General features: G+C 46.1%; 1 protein-coding gene across 3 annotated transcripts in view; it reads left to right on the top strand.

Annotated features, from left to right (window-relative positions):
• Positions 1 to 19,210, top strand: part of CLNS1A (chloride nucleotide-sensitive channel 1A) — a 59,619-nt gene that overhangs the window by 14,311 nt on the left and 26,098 nt on the right. For all 3 annotated transcript variants that reach the window (XM_030200078.1, XM_030200077.1, XM_030200076.1), the window contains exons 3-4: positions 6,669 to 6,785; positions 11,048 to 11,158. In XM_030200078.1, the coding sequence (XP_030055938.1) occupies positions 6,669 to 6,785; positions 11,048 to 11,158 (228 nt within the window). The remainder of the gene's footprint in view (positions 1 to 6,668; positions 6,786 to 11,047; positions 11,159 to 19,210) is intronic.

Genomic DNA, 19,210 nt, shown 5'->3' with positions numbered 1-19,210 from the left:
GCTCCATCAAAAATCTGCCTGGGGGTGGCTCCTGGCTTGCCAGTTGTTAGCCGGGATGTTAGAGGCTATAGCAGCTTCACTTTGAAGGCACATAGGTCAGCCCTTTCCCTGCCTTACCCATGCCCCTGTGGATGTGGACATATTAGCTTGCTTTTCCCTGTCCTTTCCCACTCAGTGGATGCAGGCACATTGGTTCGCCTTTCCCTGCCTTTCCCACTTATCTGAGCCTCCGGAGTGATTTTATTTACCTCTTTTGCCTCTGCTTTCCTCACAGCGTTAAAAAAAAAAAAAAGGTTTTTCTTGAGATTCTTCTGCAGGACCGGAGCTGTGATACCGGTCTAGTGAGGTAAGAGTGTTTTCTGACTCCTCCGGGGTGGTCCCGCGATCGGGACGTTTTTGGTGCGAACCGCCATTTTGAATTTTACCGCCGTTTTTGACGATGGCTGCGGAGACTGTAAAGCGCTGTTCTAAATGTGGCAAGAGCAAATCAGCAGCGGGGCTCTGTAAATCGTGCTGTACAGACGGTAGAGCCGGCTCAAGCATGGCGAGCGGCGATCTTTCGCGCTCTGAGCTGGCAGCGGACGCCATTTTGGATTTTCCACATGGCGCGGCCTCCGTTGCGACGGAGAGCCCTGAATCCGGGGGGGGGGGGGGGGATCCTCTGAGTGAGGCTAATAATAGAGCTGATAGCCCTGGGCAGGATCCGGGCGGTCAGGGAGCGGTTTTCTCCCCTGATTTTGTTTTAACGCTGCATAAGGCATACATGCTTAAAAGAGCTCTTCCACAGGGATCTTCGGAACCTCTGCCTACCCCCCCGGTGGTTCCTGGCCTTTTGGAGTTGGCTTTGCCTGTTTCTTATCCTCCTGATAAACGCAGAAGGGCTAATTCCTCTTCTGAGTGTGGTGCACCCCCCTTTTCCCACCCGTAGTCGGGCTATGAGGATTCTGAGGGGTCTGGCAGAGCTTCTTGGTCTGAGGAGCCAGAGTCGGGTGCAGAATTGCCACAGGATCTTGATGATCGGTCTGCGGTGAGGATTTTCCACCGCGAGGAGCTGCCAGCGCTTATTTCAGATGCCTTACAAGCCCTCTCGATTGAAGATCCAGAGAGTGGCACAGCCTCCTCTGTTGATCCAAGGATGGCTAGTACCAGAAAGCCTGCTCGAGCCTTTCCTTTGCATGACTCCATCCAAGAGCTTATTTCGGCTCAATGGGCTGACCTTTGAAGGTTGCCAGGGCTGTGGGGCAATTATACCCTCTGAGTGAGGAATATTTGGCTCGTTTTGCAATGCCTAAAGTGGATGCCCTGGTCACGGCTGTGACAAAGAGAACTACTCTCCCTGTTGAAGGAGGTGTTGCCCTGAAGGATATTCAAGACCACAGGCTTGATTCAGCTCTGAAGCAGTCCTTTGATTTGGCAGGTCTCACTGTTCGGGCGTCTGCATGCAGTTGTTATGCTGCTAGAGCCTGCCTGGCTTGGTTACAGCAAGCAGTGGAACAGCCCGGTGATGGAGCGGAGACCTTATCTGAAGTGGCTCCGCGGATGGAGTCGGCCTTGTCCTTTTTGGCTGACACCCTTTATGATATGGTCAGAGCTTCGGCTAAACAAATGACTGTAGCAGTGGCGGCTCGCCGCACTCTTTGGCTACGACATTGGGCGGCGGACATGGCCTCTAAGCAAAGGTTGGTGAAGTTGCCCTTTCAAGGCCTTCTCCTGTTTGGTGAGGAGCTGGAAAACATTGTTAAAGGCCTGGGGGATTCCAAACCTCAGCGCTTGCCCGAAGATAGGCCGAAGCCTTCCTCTAAGGGTCAGGCGGTCCGCTCCTCTTACAGACCTCACTTCCATGAAGCTAGAAGGTACCGCCCGGGGCGTGCTGCTGGGTTCACTTTTCGTGCCCGCTTTCAGCAGAGAAATTCCTTTCGCTCGGACAAATGTTTCGCAGCTGCTGGTTCTAGGCCTGGAGTTCAGGGGCGACCCTCTCAATGATGGTGCACCGGCCCCCTCCTCGTTTCCTTTCATCGGTGGAAGACTTTCCCTCTTTTTCGAGGAGGGGGCCAAAATCTCCGCAGATCAGTGGGTCTTGGACCTGATCAGAGACGGATACCGAATAGAATTCGATGCCCCGGTGAGAGACGTGTTTGTGGAGTCCCGATGCGGTTCTGCCGCCAAACGGACGGTGGTAGAGGAGACTTTGCACGGGCTGTGACCCCGGTGCCTCCCGCTGAACAAGGTCTAGGCCGCTACTCCATTTACTTTGTGGTGCCACGAAAAGGCGGGTCTTTTCGCCCGTTCCTGGACTTAAAAGAGCTGAACAAGGCCTTAAGAGTGCGGCATTTTCACATGGAAACCCTGCGTTCTGTCATTGCGGCAGTACAGCCAGGAGAGTTTCTCATGTCTCTGGACCTGAAAGAAGCTTACTTGCACATACCAATTTGGCCCCTGCACCAGAAGTTTCTGCGGTTTGCGGTGTTGGGAAAACATTTCCAGTTTCGGGCCTTGCCTTTTGGCCTCGCCACAGCTCCCCGAACCTTCTCCAAGGTAATGGTGGTAGTAGCTGCTTTTCTCAGGCGAGAGGGTATCCGGGTTCACCCGTACCTAAACGACTGGCTCATCAGAGCAGACTCAGAAAAAGAGAGTCATCTAACTACAGCCAGAGTGGTTTCAGTCCTTCAATCTCTGGGCTGGGTCGTCAATATGGCCAAAAGTTACCTGACCCCCTCACAATCTCTAGAATATTTGGGGGCCAGGTTTGACACAGCCTCGGGCTATGTGTTTCTTCCTGAGCAAAGGCGGTGCAAGCTTCAGAATCAGGTCCGTCTGCTCCTGAGGATGCCCCACCCGCGAGCTTGGGACATTGTCCAGCTGTTGGGATCGATGACGGCCACCTTGGAAGTGGTGCCATGGGCGAGAGCGCACCTGAGACCTCTACAGTATTCTCTACTTCAGCGATGGTCTCCAGTATCTCAGGATTATCAGTGCAGACTTTCTTGGCTCCTTGCGGCCCGCCTCAGTATGGAGTGGTGGCTCTCGGACAGCATGTTGCGGCGGGGAATGATGCTGGCGCTCCCCGATTGGTGCTTAGTGGTGACAGATGCCAGCCTGAAGGGCTGGGGCACACATTGCCAGGGGAAGCATGCCCAGGGTCTGTGGACGCCCGACGAGTCGGGGTGGTCTATCAACAGCCTAGAATTGAAAGTGGTGTTTCTGGCTCTTCTGGCCTTTCAAGTTACCCTGGAAGGATTGGCTGTCCGAGTGATGTCGGACACCACGACAGCAGTGACCTACATAAATCGAAAAGGCAGCACTCAGTGCAGAGCTCTAGCCGCGCAGGCCGAACAAATTTGCCACTGGGCTGAGCTGCATTTACAGTCCCTGTCAGCAGCTCACATTGCAGGTCAGAGCAACGTGCAAGCCGACTATCTAAGCAGGCATCAGATTGATTCAGCGGAGTGGGAACTAGCAGACAATGTATTCCTGCAGATATGTGCCAAATGGGGCAAGCCAGTGATGGATCTTATGGCGACCAGTTCCAATGCCAAAGTCCCATGCTTCTTCAGCAGACGGAGGGATCCTCGCTCTGCCGGGTTGGATGCCTTGGCTCAACTCTGGCCCCTGGGCTTGCTGTATGTCTTCCCTCCGTGGCCCTTGATAGGGCGCGTGCTCCTGCGGATTCGGCTGCATCCAGGAGAAGTGGTGCTCATCGCCCCGGATTGGCCCAGGAGGCCTTGGTATGCGGACCTCCGACAGATGCTGTTGGTGGCTCCTTTTCCGTTACCTCTGGTTCCGCACCTGTTGTAACAGGGTCCGGTGTCCATGGAGGACGCCTGCCGTTTTGGTCTTATGGCTTGGCGATTGAGAGGGCACAATTGAGAGACAAAGGCTACTCAAATAAGGTAATTTCCACTCTCCTGCGGGCCCGTAAGCGCTCCACTTCCGTGGCTTATGCCAGGATTTGGCGCCAGTTTGAAGTCTGGTGTGTTTCAAGAGCGCTTTCTCCGTTGTGGGCTCCTGTCTCGCCAATTCTGGACTTTTTGCAGGATGGTGTACACAAAGGCTTGGCCTATAATTCCCTGCGGGTGCAAGTGGCAGCATTGGCCTCCCTGCGTGGCAAGGTTGAAGGCGTGTCCTTAGCTGCTCATCCAGATGTGGCATAGTTTCTTAGAGGGGTGCTTCGGCTCCGTCCTCCCGTGCGGGCACCTTGTCCAGCTTGGAACCTGGGGTTAGTATTGAAGGCCCTTCAGGGGGCTCCCTTTGAACCGCTTCGGCGTGCTTTAGAGAAAGATTTGACACTGAAGGTCGTCTTTTTAGTGGCCATTACCTTGGCGAGGCGGGTGTCAGAGCTCCAGGCGCTGTCCTGTAGAGACCCTTTTCTGCAATTCTCAGAGTCAGGGGTCACGGTTTGGACCGTGCCTTCCTTCATGCCTAAGGTGGTTTCAGCGTTTCACCTAAACCAGCCTGTTTTTCTTCCCTCCTTTGTTGAGGAGGAGTTTCCAGATTCATTTGGGCAGTTGCACCTTTTGGATGTGCGCAGGACTCTGTTGCAGTATCTGCGAATTACAAATTCTTTCAGGACCTCTGATCATCTTTTTGTGCTGTTTGCAGGTCCTCGCAGAGGGTCTTCAGCATCTAAAGCCACTGTTGCCCGTTGGCTCAAAGAAGCTATCTTTTCAGCATATCTGCTGTCTGGCTGGGCTCCGCCTGCAGCCTTTAAGGCACACTCCACAAGAGCGATTTCCTCTTCCTGGGCGGAAACTGGAGCACTATCTCTTCAGGAGATTTGCAGTGCTGCAACATGGGCTTCTAAGCTCTCTTTCACCCGACATTACAGGCTGGATGTGGCTGCCAGGAGGGATGCGTGTTTTGGAGCACAGGTGCTGGCGCGTGGTGTGGCTTGTTCCCACCCTATTTAGAGATTGCTTTGTTACATCCCATAAGTAATGGCTTCATCTGCTTGATGACAAGGAAGGGAAAATTAGGTTCTTACCTTGGTAATTTTCTTTCCTTTAGTCATAGCAGATGAAGCCATGAGCCCTCCCTGTATGATTGTCTGTATTGCAGTGATTCTGATTTCAGGTGCTGTTCTTGTTTCCTGAAGTTATAGTCCTTCCTTGGGGAGTCGGAAAACAGTCTTCAGGATTCTTGTTACAGTTATAGGAGGATGAGTTCATTCCCTCCAGTTCATGTTTTGGGAGGATGAGTTTATTCCCTCCTGGAGGATGCAAGTATTCCCTCCATTTATACAAAGTGGAGGACGAGTTTATTCCCTCCAGGAGGACGAGGTCATTCCCTCCCTTTTTGAGTTCATGCCCTTGTTTAAGGGGCCATCGTTCGCTGTGAGGAAAGTTCATGTTATTCCCATTGCGGTTTGCCATACTGCTTTGGAAGCTTCAAATACTGAAGAGGCAGTGGAGCTAGCTGGCCAAGAGGGCACTGTGAAAGTTTGAGTGCTCTCTATCTCCCCTGCTGGTTGATGGACATAACCCATACGTAATGGCTTCATCTGCTATGACTAAAGGAAAGAAAATTACCAAGGTAAGAACCTAATTTTCCCTTTTTTCCTACCTTGGCATTTTATTTTTCCGAGCATGTTAATCCCAGTCTTTTTCTGCTTTCCCATCTGTCTTCTGCTCTTTTCAGTAGGTGCTATCCTTTTCTCCTATCTCCAGTTTCTTCTGTTTTCTTACTTCATCCACCTCTGATATATTTCCTATGTCCTGTTTCTCTCTCTTCTGTCTGCCCATTCCAACTTCACCCTTTCACTCTTCAGTCCTTCACCTATATTTCACTTGTCAACTTTCCATCTCCTTTCACCCCCTGTTAAGTCTCGAACCTTCCCTGGCCTCCTAGTCATAAGTACATAAGTATTGCCACACTGGGACAGACTAAAGGTCCATCAAGCCTAGCATCCTGTTTCTAACAGTGGCCAATCCAGGTCACTAGTACCTGGCAAGATCCCGAAAAAGTTCAATACATTTTATGCTGCTTATCCTAGAAATCCTAGGGGATTTAAGAGGGCACCTTTTCGCCTAAGATAAGTGCAGTGTGTTGCTTTTTGACAAGTACATATCTACTGAGATCTAATACAAAGAGAACAGAGCTACAAAGAGAACAGAGCAAGTTGCTTTGTGTTATTATTAAAAGGTTGGTGGAGGTGGAGTCAATGATTATGACATGAATATATGTAATAATTTCACCTATTGAGTGATAACATTATTACTATCAACAGATAGATTCTGTATGAGACTCCCTTTCACCTTAGTCCAAACAGGATTTAAGACTACCGCATTGTCATTTATACACTCTGTGTATTTTGTTTGTTATTTTATCCTAGAAATAAGCAGTGGATTTTCCCCAAGTCAATTTAATAATGATCTATGGACTTTTTTCCTTTAGGAAGCTGTCCAGATCTTTTTTAAACCCCACTAAGCTAACTGCCTTTCTTGCTGCTGCTTTAAGTACTGAGTTTCATCCATGTTGCACCAGGTCTGTTTTGTGGGGCCAAAATCCTATGCACATGTATTGCAAAGGCAATGTAGAACTGAACCTTCATTAGGCAAATACTGCAAGGCCAGGGAGCCAACCCTGCTTAGTAATGTTAAGCACATGATACATTTTGGATAGTATTTGAATGCTTAACAAATGTAATTTCTCTTCTGGTTATTTAAAATCAGAGAAAGCCCAAGAATCCAATATGATGGAAGATGAAAATGGTGGTGGTGATTATGATGATGATGATGATGATGAACCAATCACTGAAATCAGATTTGTGCCAAGTGATAGATCAGCCTGTAAGTGATTAATTCCAGAGACTATTTTACCAAAATAGATAAAAAGTGGTGTAATGCATATTATTAGTCTGTATCTGAAATGAAATGTGATGGTGTAGATATTTTTGTCCTTCCTTAGTCGCTTTACAGTGAATTCATCACTTTGATAGTTATTGGGGCTAATGCAGTTAAGTGTGGGAGGCTTTGTGCAATGGTTTCTACACACACTATTCTGTGCTACTCCCACCACCAAATGTTAAAAAGTGTTTTGTGCACAAGCAAAACACTTGTGATATTGGCACACCGTGCATTTAAATCTCATGGTAATGAAGTTATTAGTTACTAAGCCCAGAAGGAAAGAAGTGCTCAGAAGACCTAAAAGCTGACTGCAGGGTTTTTAATGTCTGATCTGAGGAGTGTAAATTAAATTTTTTTAGCTTGTTCTTCTATAGTCAGTGTTAAAGAAATAGGCATGGAATCTTTACTCTTGACTGGACATAAACCTTTTTTTCTGGTATCATTGAAAGGATGGAGCCAATTAAAAAAAGAAAAAAGGATTGAAGAGCTGACAAGGCAGCATGGCAGAACAAATAGTAAAGTGCTCACTGCAGATATAACAATACAGTGATGTTTTATATGCAAAATCACATTCCAGTGTGTTCACACAAGTGCTTATATTATTTTTTTTTTTTGTGTGTGTGTGCACAAAATATAGCTGCTGATAGTGCAGACCAGTGTGTTCAAGCTTCCGCCATGCTCTCCCATGCTAACACATGTTCTTTGCGTACAGCTTTGCATTTTTTTGGGTTATTTCATTGGGAAGCAAGTATTTTTTATTTATAGTTGTGTTAGACTAGCCATTTGCAAGTTTGCTACGTTGGTTCCATTATTTTTTCATTTTTAAATGTTACCCCCCTCTACCTCAAGTGAAGTTACTTAGGGGAGTCAGTGAGCCTCTTATCTTTAAAAAAAAAAAAAAAAATCCACCAAAGTGTATTGATACTTTATGTGAACAGTTTAAGTCCTGAGAATGGTTAACATTCCGTGATGCATAGCAAGAAGAGGGGGTAATGTTATAACAGGGCACCTAGGTTAATAAAAGAAAAAGGCACCTATTTAGTAGAGACACACAGACACTTAAGTCTGTATAAAATACTAGCCCAGGGGTAGGCAACTCGGTCCTCGAGAGCCGCAGACCGGTCAGGTTTTCAGGATATGCACAATGAATATGTAGGAGACACATCTGCAAGCACTGCCTCCATGGTATGCAAATCTCTCTCCTGCATATTCATTGTGGATATCCTGAAAACCTGACCTGCCTGCGGTTCTCGAGGACCGGAGTTGCCTACCCCTGTACTAGCCCAAATCCTGTAGAAATTGCACCTAGCTTGAAGATGCAGGCATTGAGCCTGCATAAAAACAGTTGTGAACATTAGTGCATGCTTTATGCATGATCACTTATATATGTTATATAATGCACGTGTAAATCATGATTTCACCTGCACTCCACCCTCACTGACTTTGCACTTCACTTGGAGTGACGGCTGACGTCATAAGCTCCTTAAGAATTAGTTTCTCTGTTGTGTACAAAATTTTGGCAGGAATTTAAATCTGCGAATTTGGGATTAAAAACACTTAAGTGGCACATGCTATTTAGCACTCCTTATTTAGCAAGATCATAACTGCATTACTTGAAATCAGAGTACCAAAAAAAAAAAAAAAAACCCCAGCCCCCTACCTTCAGGACTACCTTACAATTTCTGGTGGTCTAGTAGTGTAGTCAGGGCAGGAGCAATGTCCCAGTCACAGCAGACATTGAGAGCAGACCCGAAATGGGCAGGAGAAGCTGGAGATCACGCCTTCCCCAGCTACACCCCTAGATCACCAGGGATTGTAAGATAGGCTTAGGGGGGCCAACAGATGAGGGAGGCAGGCACTCGTGGGGGTCTGGGAGGAGAGGGATGGAGACAAACAGGACCAAGCACAGTTCCTTAGTGTCAGCAGCAGTTGAATCCAGAGACCTATGGGTTGTGTCCATCTACCAGCAGCTTTGATTTGCACTGTGCATTTAGGATGTGATGCTGCCTAGCCACTTGGTATTCTGTATCTCCAAAGGCGGACAGATGTTTTACAGGCTCCTGTCTTCATCTATGGTGGCTCCTATTCTGGCTTGGCTAATTCGAGTGTTCTAGACTCCAGCTTCAGGGGTACACCTGGTCACCCCATGTCCCTCCCTACCCTGTACTCCCTGCATTCTTTTCTGCCAGCCCTTCCTTCCTCACAGATCTGCCTCTACTTAAAAAAAATAAATAAATTGCACTTTGTTTAGAGCTGTGGCTGTTTGGGGACAGTGAGCTTGCTACAGCCTTGTTCCTGTCTGTGAGAGACCCTTCCTACCTTTCTGCTTCTGAAGTGAGTTGCTCTTACTTTGCCTTCCTGCTTTAAAACAAAAAAAAAAAAGACATGAAAACAAAGCGCGCCTGGCATTTTTAGCTGTCTGGTTATGGCTGCAGAATTAGTCAAGTGCTACTCCTGCTGTGGGAAGCAGTGAACAGTTGTGTCTGTTCTCTGCGGGGTGTTTGGGCCCCGAGGCCTTGTATGGCTCCGGTAGCAAAGTTGAGGCTGGGGTTTCCCGCATGTGGGAGGCATGCTCCTCCTCTTGCTCTGAAGACACGGTAGCTATTTTGTTTGCGCCGGGTGCGATTATAGCGGACTCATGGTGTTCAGTGTCTTCTGCTCTTCCTGCTTCCATGGGTTGCTCCAGTGACGGGAGGGAAGCTCCGGGTAGCTCCTCTGTGTGAGGGACGTACTTTTCCTTTCTCCTCTGAGTTTGTTTTACTTAATTCACCATACTTTCTTATTAAAGCAAGCTGCTTCTGGGAGTGACAGCCAGGCACCATTCACTGACCCTGGTGGTCATGATGATCCTGTTTCTACAGATTTAGTGGCCCCTGCGTCAAAGCAGGGGTGTTGGAGATCTGAGTCTGAAGGGGATTTGGATGCCCCTGGTTCTCCTTCCCCTTCTGATAGGGGTTTTGGCGTCCCTTGCAGCACCAACCTAGAAGGCTTGGAGGATTCAGACTTTCAGGTGTTGGCAGATGACCCCATGGCTGTGCGAGTATTTCATAGGGAGGAGTTGCCTTCTTTTATTTCCAAAGCCTTGCAGTCTTTGAATACCTTTGTTCCTTATGTTCACTTGGTGCCTACTTCGATCTCTAAAATGGCTAGCACTAAAAAGCCCCCTAAGGTTTTTCCGCTTCATGAATCTGTTCATGAACTTATTTCCTCGCAGTGGTCCACACCTTATGCAAACCTGCGGGTAGAAAAAGCGATGGTTTTTCGCCTTTATCTGATTTCTCAGAGTAGTTGGACCACCTCTGCTTGCTTAGGGTGGATGCCTTGGTGGCAGCTGTAACTAAGAAGACTACTCTGCCGGTTGAAGGTGGCATTGCCCTCCAGGACTGGACCTTAAGCTGGATTCTGCTGTGAATATGTCATTTGAGGTGTCTTCTTTGTCTTTACAGGTTGCCATCTGTGACTCCTATGCTGCTTGTGCTTCCGTTTCGTGGGTACAACAGGTGGCTGATTTCTTTGTTGGACTCGGGGTCTCTGCCATCTTTGGAGTTTTCTGATTTGGAAACGAGATTGGATTCTGTCCTTGCTTTGTTAAGAGAGGAGGAGTAGCCTAGTGGTTGGAGCACCAGTCTTCACATCCAGAGGTGGCAGGTTCAAATCCCACTGTTGCTCCTTGTGATCTTGGGCAAGTCATTGCCTCAGGTACAAAATTAGATTGTGAGAAATACTCAGTATACCAGAATGTTAACTCACCTTGAGCTACTACTGAAAAAGGTGTGAGCAAAATCCAAATAAATACTGAGTGAGCAGGCAGAATCATATTCTATATGCACAGTGCAAATCAGTGCTCTCTATTTCCACCTGCTGGTAGACGGACACAACCCACAGATCTCTGGATTCATGTGCTGCGACTAAAGGAAAGAAAATTCGGGTAAGACATAATTTTTCAATTTTCGACTTCCACTAAAAACACATGGTCATTATTTGTCTGAAAATTGAAATAACCTTTTGGCCAAAAAAATGCAGAAAAAAAGAATTTTGAGCTGGTGTCAGCACTATAGAGCCAAAATGAAAATTTTTTTTTTCCCTCCAGTAGAAAAAAAGAATTTTTTGACCTGAGAGCAGGTCATGGGCTCAGTGGTTCTGCATATATCACCATTCCTGTTTAGTGACTGACTGGAAGCATCTGTTCTTCCTGTTGTGTACAGTGGAAGCAATGTTCTCAGCAATGTGTGAATGTCAGGCTTTACACCCTGACCCAGATGATGAAGACTCCGATGATGATTTTGAAGGAGACGAGTATGATGTGGAGGCACATGGTGAGTAAGAGCTTTATTTATTTATTTTTTATTTATTTTGCTCTAGTATTTCTTAGTGCAGAAGTACTAATTGAAGCACTTTTCAATATACTTTGTTTTGACTCAGCTTAATTTATTGCTATTTTAAAACACAATCTCTCTTTATTAGTTTTTTTTTTTTTTTTTTAATGCTGATTTGTATTAACTTTTGAGGTGACATTTAGTATTTTAACATTTTTGAAAGTGAGTTGCTTAGTGCCTGCAAAATAACAGAAGGCATTGCTACAATATAAGGTACAGAGATACCACCAGACACTTGACTTCTTTTTACTATCAACTTCCCTGTGGAATCTTCTACTAGCTGCAATCCAACTCGAGCCCTCATTCCCTAAATGTAAATTGACTTTGACAACCTTTTCAATTAGGTTTTTGGTTGAGCATAGACCCTAGGAGGGCCCAGGCAGCCCAATCCTTCCTTCCTTCCTCTTCTTAAATTGTGTTTTTCTCTACGTTTCCTATTGAATATATGGTGTTCCTTTCCAGTATCAATTTTAGATTGTAAATTGCTTTGATTGAAAAAGGGTAGTATATCAAATAAAAGTAACTATAACCATGTTGTGCCTGTGTGGAACTCTCTTCCGATCTAAAATCGAAGAGAATTTTTATTCATTCAAAGAAGAGTCCTCTTGTACAAGCAGGCTTCTATATTCTCACAAGTGGGTGACGCTGATCCACATCGCCCAGTCTGATATTTACCAAACTAAATGAGAGCTTTGTGGAGCACGATCTGTGCTCTACCACGTATGCGCGAGTGCCTTTTCGCGCAAACGTGGTCTTATTGGTTCTTTTTCCACATAAGGAGAAGGTGTTTTTCTTGCCTGCTCGTTGTTCTCTTGGTCTAGAGAGCTATTTTGTTTGTGTTTCTGGCTGTTTTTTCATCTTAATAATTGAGCTCCTCTTGTTGGAACTTTTCACCTTTCCTTTATTTTCTTTAGAGTTGTTTTGCCTGGTTTTAAGTTTTGTTTTTCTGTTGTCATTGGCTTCTTTTGGCACTGACTTCGGTCGGAACTTTCCCTTTCCTTTTTTGTCATGCCTTGCCCTTTTTCAGGCACCATCTCATCGTTTAATTTAGCTGATGAAGATTTTCCGTCTATGTCCACGAAGATTCTCATTGGCTTCAATCACCACACCCAGTGCAGTTGGACAGTCTTGGGGAAGGACACCTATTCTTGGTGTCTGCAGTGCCTTGGCCCGACCATTGCCATGCTAACTGTATTCTCTGTCTTCATGTGAAGAAGTGGACCCAGTTTTTTCAAGAGGCTCAATGAGAGAGGATTTTTGGAAACAAGTCTGGTGCATCGGCATCGAGATTGGAGGCATTGGCATCAACATTGAGCTTTGCACCAGCATTGGGCGCGTCTGTAAGCATGGCTGCTACTAGATCCTTAGACACTGGGAGCAGTGAAGTATCGAATGGGTCTCCACCTGCCTCAAGGCCTTTTTCTGTGCAGGGCCCCCGGGACCGTCCATTGTTGGACCCAACCCCTAGATGACGTGAGGGTTCGATGTGATCCTCATCGGTGACACGCTTTGGGCAAAGGCCAGAAGCATCGTCATCGGGCACCCGAGAAGCATCAGCTCTGGGAGGACCACTCCCCCTCCATACAGGGAGGTGCTGATGCATGTGTTCTTTAGCTGCCGAGATCCAGCTCTCATGTTGACACCAGCGGTTCTGCAACCTGTGCTTCAGCCAGCATCCCAGCTTTTCCCGGTGTCAGCCCTCGACCACATCCGGGCCTTGCTCCCTGAGCTACCGAATTGCCTTATGCAACGGTGTGCTTCGGCATCGGGGGTCCTTGCACCTACCCTGCTTCCCGCTGTGGGCTGCTTGGCCCTCAGCCTTTGGTGTGGCCTCTGATGCCAACTGCCACCCAAGCCAGCATCCCCTTAACGTTGGTGGAGGAAACTTCACTGGAGTTGAGACGGGAATCGGCTTCTCAATGCCACTGTCAAGGATATGGTTCCTTGGCACCAAGGCAGTTTCTGTCTCAACAGTCTCATTGAGAGATACTGTCTGACACTGAAATGAGAGCTCATTGGGATTCAGAGGAGGATCCCGGGTATTTTTCCCTCAGATGAGTCTTATGGATTCCCTCTGAACCCTCCCCTCCACCTGAAAGGAGAAAGTCTTCGGAGAGCCTTTCATTTCTATCTTTTGTAAAGGAAATGGTTGATGCCATTCCATTCCCTTTGGAAGTGGAGGATGAGCCCTGTGCCAGTATGCTCGAGGTCCTGGACTATACATCTCCTCCTAAGAAGGCTGTGACTGCACCTGTCCACGAGGAACTCAGGGGAGTCCTCATCAGTCCCATCTTTTGGTCCCTGAAAATTGATACCTGGTATTGGCTCCACAGTGTGCCTGCTTTTGATAGGCCTCAGTTGCTTCACAGTTCCATGGTGGTGGAGTCCGCTCTTAAAAGAGCCAGGGGTTCCAGGGACTATGCCTTGGTGCCCCCAGGCAGAGAAGCTAGAACCCTGGATTCTTTTGGGAGAAAGACGTACCAGGCTTCAATTCTCATTTCCTCTATACAATCTTACTTGCTCCTCACGAGTGTCTACTTATGCGTCAGCTGTTGGACTTGGTTGAGATGCTTCCTCCAGGGCATGCTGTGCCTTTTTGCCAGTTGGTCAAGCAGCAGAAGGTGTATCGAAAGTTCTTGGCCAGGGGCACTTATGACACTTCTAATGTGGCATCCAGGATCTCTGCTCAAAGTATAGCAGTGCGCAGACTCTCATGGCTGCATGTTTCTAACTTGGAACATTCTGTTCAGCAGAGGTTGGTGGATGCCCCTTGCCGGGAGAATAACCTTTTTTGGAGAGAGAGTTGAGGAGGTCGCTGACCAAATCAAAAAAACACAGTGATACCATATCTTCTCTCCCCTGCGGGGCGCCTTCTGCATCAACCTCCTCAGCTAGGAGGACTTTTGGCAAACCAAGGAGGCGTTCCTACTACTATCCTATGCGTAGGTACAACTCTTTGACTCTGCAGCCTACTCAAGCTCAACCCCAGCGCACTTGTTCCTGTCAAAAGCGTGCGCCCAAGGCCCCTACTGCTCTTTTGATCCCCAACAGGATGGGGGTCGCCATCGGGACATGCACCATAGGTCAATTGGGCTTTGCAACGGCGAGGGCATTACACAGATTAACCTGAAACTGCATACAATCTGAATGAGAGTGCAGCCTGAACAGAATAAAATGGGCCTTGTAGAGGTGGAGTTGGATTCTAGACCCCAAACAGATTCTGCAACAATGACTTCCCCAACTGACTGTCATGTTGGGTATCCAGCTCATTACAGTAATGAAGTGAATGTGTGGACTGAAGACTTCGTTGCAGCCTTGCAAATTTCTTCAATGGAGGCTGACCTCAAGTGGGCTACCAACCCAGCCATGGCTCTGATATTATGCTGGGCATAAGTGAAGGAAATGCAATCTGCCAGCCAAATTGAGATGTATGTTTGTTTTTGGTGAGCCTGGATGCTAGGGATCCCTCACTTGTGAGAATATAGTAGCCTGCTTGTCCTCGGAGAAAGCGAAGATACTTACCTGTAGCAGGTATTCTCTGAGGACAGCAGGCTTTATATTCTCACAGTCCCTCCCACCTCCCCTTGGAATTGTCTCCTTTGTTATTTTTACTTTATTTTTTTTTGCTTTAGTATTGAGGAGACTGCGCTCGCACAGTGGGCGGGAAGACACTCGCACATGCGAGGTGGAGCATGGCTTGTGCTCCACAAAGCTCTTTTTTTTTACCTTTGGCAAAAATGCCGGACCGGGCGACGGGGATCAGCATCACCCAGTTATGAGAATATGAAGCCTGCTGTCCTTGTAGAATAACTGCTGCATGTATCTTTGCTTTTCACTCAAAGAATAGTTAAGCTATGGAACCCCTTGCTGGAGGATGGGGTAACAGCAGTTAGCGTATCTGGGTTTAAAAAAGGTTTAGACATGTTTCTGGAGGAAAAGTCCATAGTCTGTTATTGAGATGAACACGTGGAAAGCCACTGCTTGCTCTAGGATTGGTAGCATGGAATATTGCAGCTAGTTTTTGTTTCTGCCAGGTACTTGTGACCTGGATTGGCCACTGTTGGAAGCAGGATACTAGGCTAGATGGACCATTGATCTGACCCAGTATGGCTATTCTTATGTTCTGCTCTTTTAATTTTGTTTCAGGAATAAGTATTGTTTAATACTTTTTTTGTTCATATTGAATTGTATCTATTACTGTGTGGGGGTGGAGTATACAAGGTCCTATGTGCATTTTAAATATAAAAGTTCACATCCCTGTGTTTATTTTTTTTACATTGTCTCTATTTTGCATTGTAATTTTTAGACAGAATCTGTGGACCTAGAGCATATTTCTTATTCTAATGTAAAGGTAATCTCTGTGGGGGATGGGTCTCAGAAATGTAAATTTGTGGGGGCAAGCTTTGAAATCCTACTTTCCAAGCATATGTGAAACTGTGTACACTAAAAGGGGTTTCCAAGCTAAATTTCACTAGCTTATTTCTGCATACCTCACTACTTGGCTGTGTCTAGCATTTGTTTTAGACTGTTAGTGTTTCTGCTTCCTATTTCTAATAAGCCCTGGTATTTTTTGCTTTAATTGCTTCTTGGGTGATTTGATATACACATGGTTAAAAAATAAAAGGGGGAGGAGAAGAAAACCTGCTTTTCCTCTGTAATTCAGTCTTCTGTACTTTTGGCTTTTTATAAGGATTGCCTTCAGTACAGACATTCTGTGGACTTGAATGTAATGTATGTGACTCTGCTGAGGCCATAATAATAAAACCACTTATCAGACTGTCGGCATGGTGGTGTGGAATTGTGTTACAAGATTGTATCATATGTAACTGCCTATATGGAATTGTCATGCTGGCGAATTGCCAACTACCCTGTTAGTGATACTTTGCTTTTTAGCAACTTTTAGGCAACTTCTATAAAGGAAAAAAAAACCCCACTGTTGTCCATATGTCTGAAACTTGGCATCCGAATCATGCAGGGACCCTGGTTGAACTCCTCCTGTCAGGCCACTGGAGACTATCGTTGCTGTTTTCAGCTCAAGTCAAGGGATATGGAAAGAGGAGCTATCTTCAACCTCTGATCAGAGGGGTCTTGGGCGAAGGTGATTGTGATTTTACCCCAGTCAACACTTGGGAAACTTTTGGGACCTTTAGGAGGATTTCTCAGCTGCTTTTAACACTCTGGATCATGGGATATCATGCTAGCATGACTGACAGAAACAGGTATCAATGGAACGGTACTTGCCTGGTTCAGATCCTATCTGTCAAACAGGCAACAATCCATAATGTTTGGCAGGAACTCATCACCACCATGGACACGGACCTATGGGGTCACAAGGATCGATACTGTCACTTATTCTGTTCAATATCTACCTCAAGCCACTAGCTGAGCTGATTTGGTCAATGGACACTCGGTTCTACATCTATGCGAATGATGTGCAGCTACTCATACCCATTGAACCTGACTTACCTACATCTTGAATAAACTGATTACCTGTCTAACATCAATTCAGGAATGGGCTAAACACAACAAGCTTTGCCTGAACCCTAGTAAAACCAAGCTTCTCCGAGTCCCTAACACAAGTAGATACATACCTGACATCAAAATTCCTTTTGGGAAGTATGAACGCCCCCTCAAATCACAAGTCAGGAACCTTGGAATACAGTTAGATTCAACACTTACTCTGATTCCCCAAATCCAAGCAACCTTCAAGAGTTGCTTCTGCTATTTGCGACAGCTGTGTTGCTTCTCTCCTTACATTGAGAAGGTAAATCTTATCCCAGTTGTGCATGCCATGATAACATCAACACTGGATTACTGCAATGGTCTGACTACAAAGGGCTTGCACCAGTTGATTCAGAATGCAGCAGCAAGACTCATAGAAGGTTGCAAGCGACGTGACCACATCACACTATTTTTGCAAAACCTTCATTGACTACCAGTACAATACAGGGCTAAATTTAAAACTGTCTGATCTTCAAGGCCCTGAGTACCTGAAGAATAGGATGATCCTCCACACACCGCCAAGGACACTAAGGTCCTCCCAAGGACTATCACTAACCACACCTTCTCCAAAACACATTACACAATGTGATACCCTCAAGCGAGCCTTCTCCGGAGTAGCCCCCACATTCTGAAATGCACTGCCTGAAAGGCTCCACTTAACACAAGACTGTTTCTACTTCAGGAAGCAGGTGAAAACTTAGCTCTTCAACCAAGCCTTTAATGGAAGAAGTAACTAACTTGTTAATCTCACTCACACACACAAGGAGTGACTCGGTCTGCACATACTGCAGCAGGACATGTTTATCCACTACTACCCTAACTGAGATATTTAACCATCTCTCTGACCTCATGTGCAACTTTCTTTAAATCAGTCTAGCTCTTCTTACTCTTACCTATCTATATGTTACATCTTTGCTTTACCCTTCACTATCAATTAAAATGTTCTATTATGTATTGTGTTGACATTGTAAGTAGTATACCATGACATACTTTGTATTAGAATATTTTTACTGCTGTAATTGCGTATTGCTCATGTTTGATCTATTCTTACCGCCTTGAGTGAATTCCTTCAACAAGGTGGTAAATAAATTCTAATAAATGAAATAGAGAGGAATGCATTAGAGATTGGGTATGGAGGTGGTGGAGAGGAGAGAGATCTGCACTAGGATGGAGCTAGGTCAGTTTCTGATAACGTAGTAACATAAACAATGGCAGATAAGACTAGTATGGTCCATCCAATCTGCCCAACAAGGCAACCAAAGTTGTACCTGCTACACTGACCAGGTTACACCCCTCTATGCCCTGTTTAAAATATTTTCTTTTAAGTTTTCCTTTGATTCTGCCTACATGTTTTTGAATTCCAGGCATCCACCACTCTCTCCATGAAAAAGTATTTCCTAATGTTACTCCTACCACCCTGCAGTCTCAATTCATGTCCTCTAGTTCCTCTTCATCCCTATCTCTGAAACAGATTTCTTTCTATATTAATATATTTCAAGTATTTAAGCATCTGTATCATATCTCTCCTGACCATCCTTTCCTTTAGGGCAGTGGTTCTCAACGCGGCCCTTGCAGCATACCCAGCCAGTCAGGTTTTCAGGATATCCACAATGAATATGCATGAGAGAGATTTGCATACCAAGGAGGCACTGCATGCATATTTCTCATGTACTTCAGTGGGGGTAGGGAAAGTGGAGAGAAGACTGTAGGAACTGGGGCTGGGAATAGATGGAGGGCCTTACTAGTATAGGGGGTGTGCACTCAACGTGTATTTTCAAACTCCACCCTCAAAAAACACATAGTGAGGACCAGGAGTACCTGGTGAGTGCAAATCAACCATGATGGTAAGTCGTCAAGGATGTTGAAATCCCTGGCCATATTGGGCATCAAGGATTCATTCTGCAGCATATCTTCATGACCAGGTACTGATTTGCAGATGTCATTGCCCTGGTGCTAGAGAAGCTCAGTCTACTCAATTTGCTATCTTGACCTGTTGGCTGGAGGTTTTCTTCCATGAGCATCAGGTGGGTCTGCAGCTCCACAGAATGCTCTACTTTCCCTGGGAATGGTAGTACTATGTTATGAGTTCACATGTGCGTTTATTTTCTTTTTCTTTAACCCTTTGCGGTCCTTTTATACTTTAGTGTAGCCCCCCCCCCCCCCCTGGTAACCTAATCTGCAGTAGGAGAATGGTTTGTTTGCTGCTTTTCCTCGAGTGGCTTACGCATGTGGTCAGATATGCTAGATATTCCCATGTAGTCTGCATATTTCACTTCTGGGCTCACACCCTCATAAAGGGTTAGCAGAAGCACCTATACTTCCTCTTCTTGCCTCATGCATAAGCCATGCCACTTCTAAGTGCCGAGCCTGATATAGTTAGTTTATTAAAATTTGATGTACTTCCCAGCCTTCGTGGGTAATAAGTTTTTAATAGACTGATGTTTTTAAAGCCATTTCAGCATGAATTGACTTTGGCAGATTGTTTTTATT

This window comes from Microcaecilia unicolor, chromosome 4 (genome assembly GCF_901765095.1).
Source record: "Microcaecilia unicolor chromosome 4, aMicUni1.1, whole genome shotgun sequence".
Taxonomy (NCBI): domain Eukaryota; kingdom Metazoa; phylum Chordata; class Amphibia; order Gymnophiona; family Siphonopidae; genus Microcaecilia; species Microcaecilia unicolor.
Note: the sequence above shows the minus strand (reverse complement) of the source record. Positions and strands in the feature narration are given on the sequence as shown.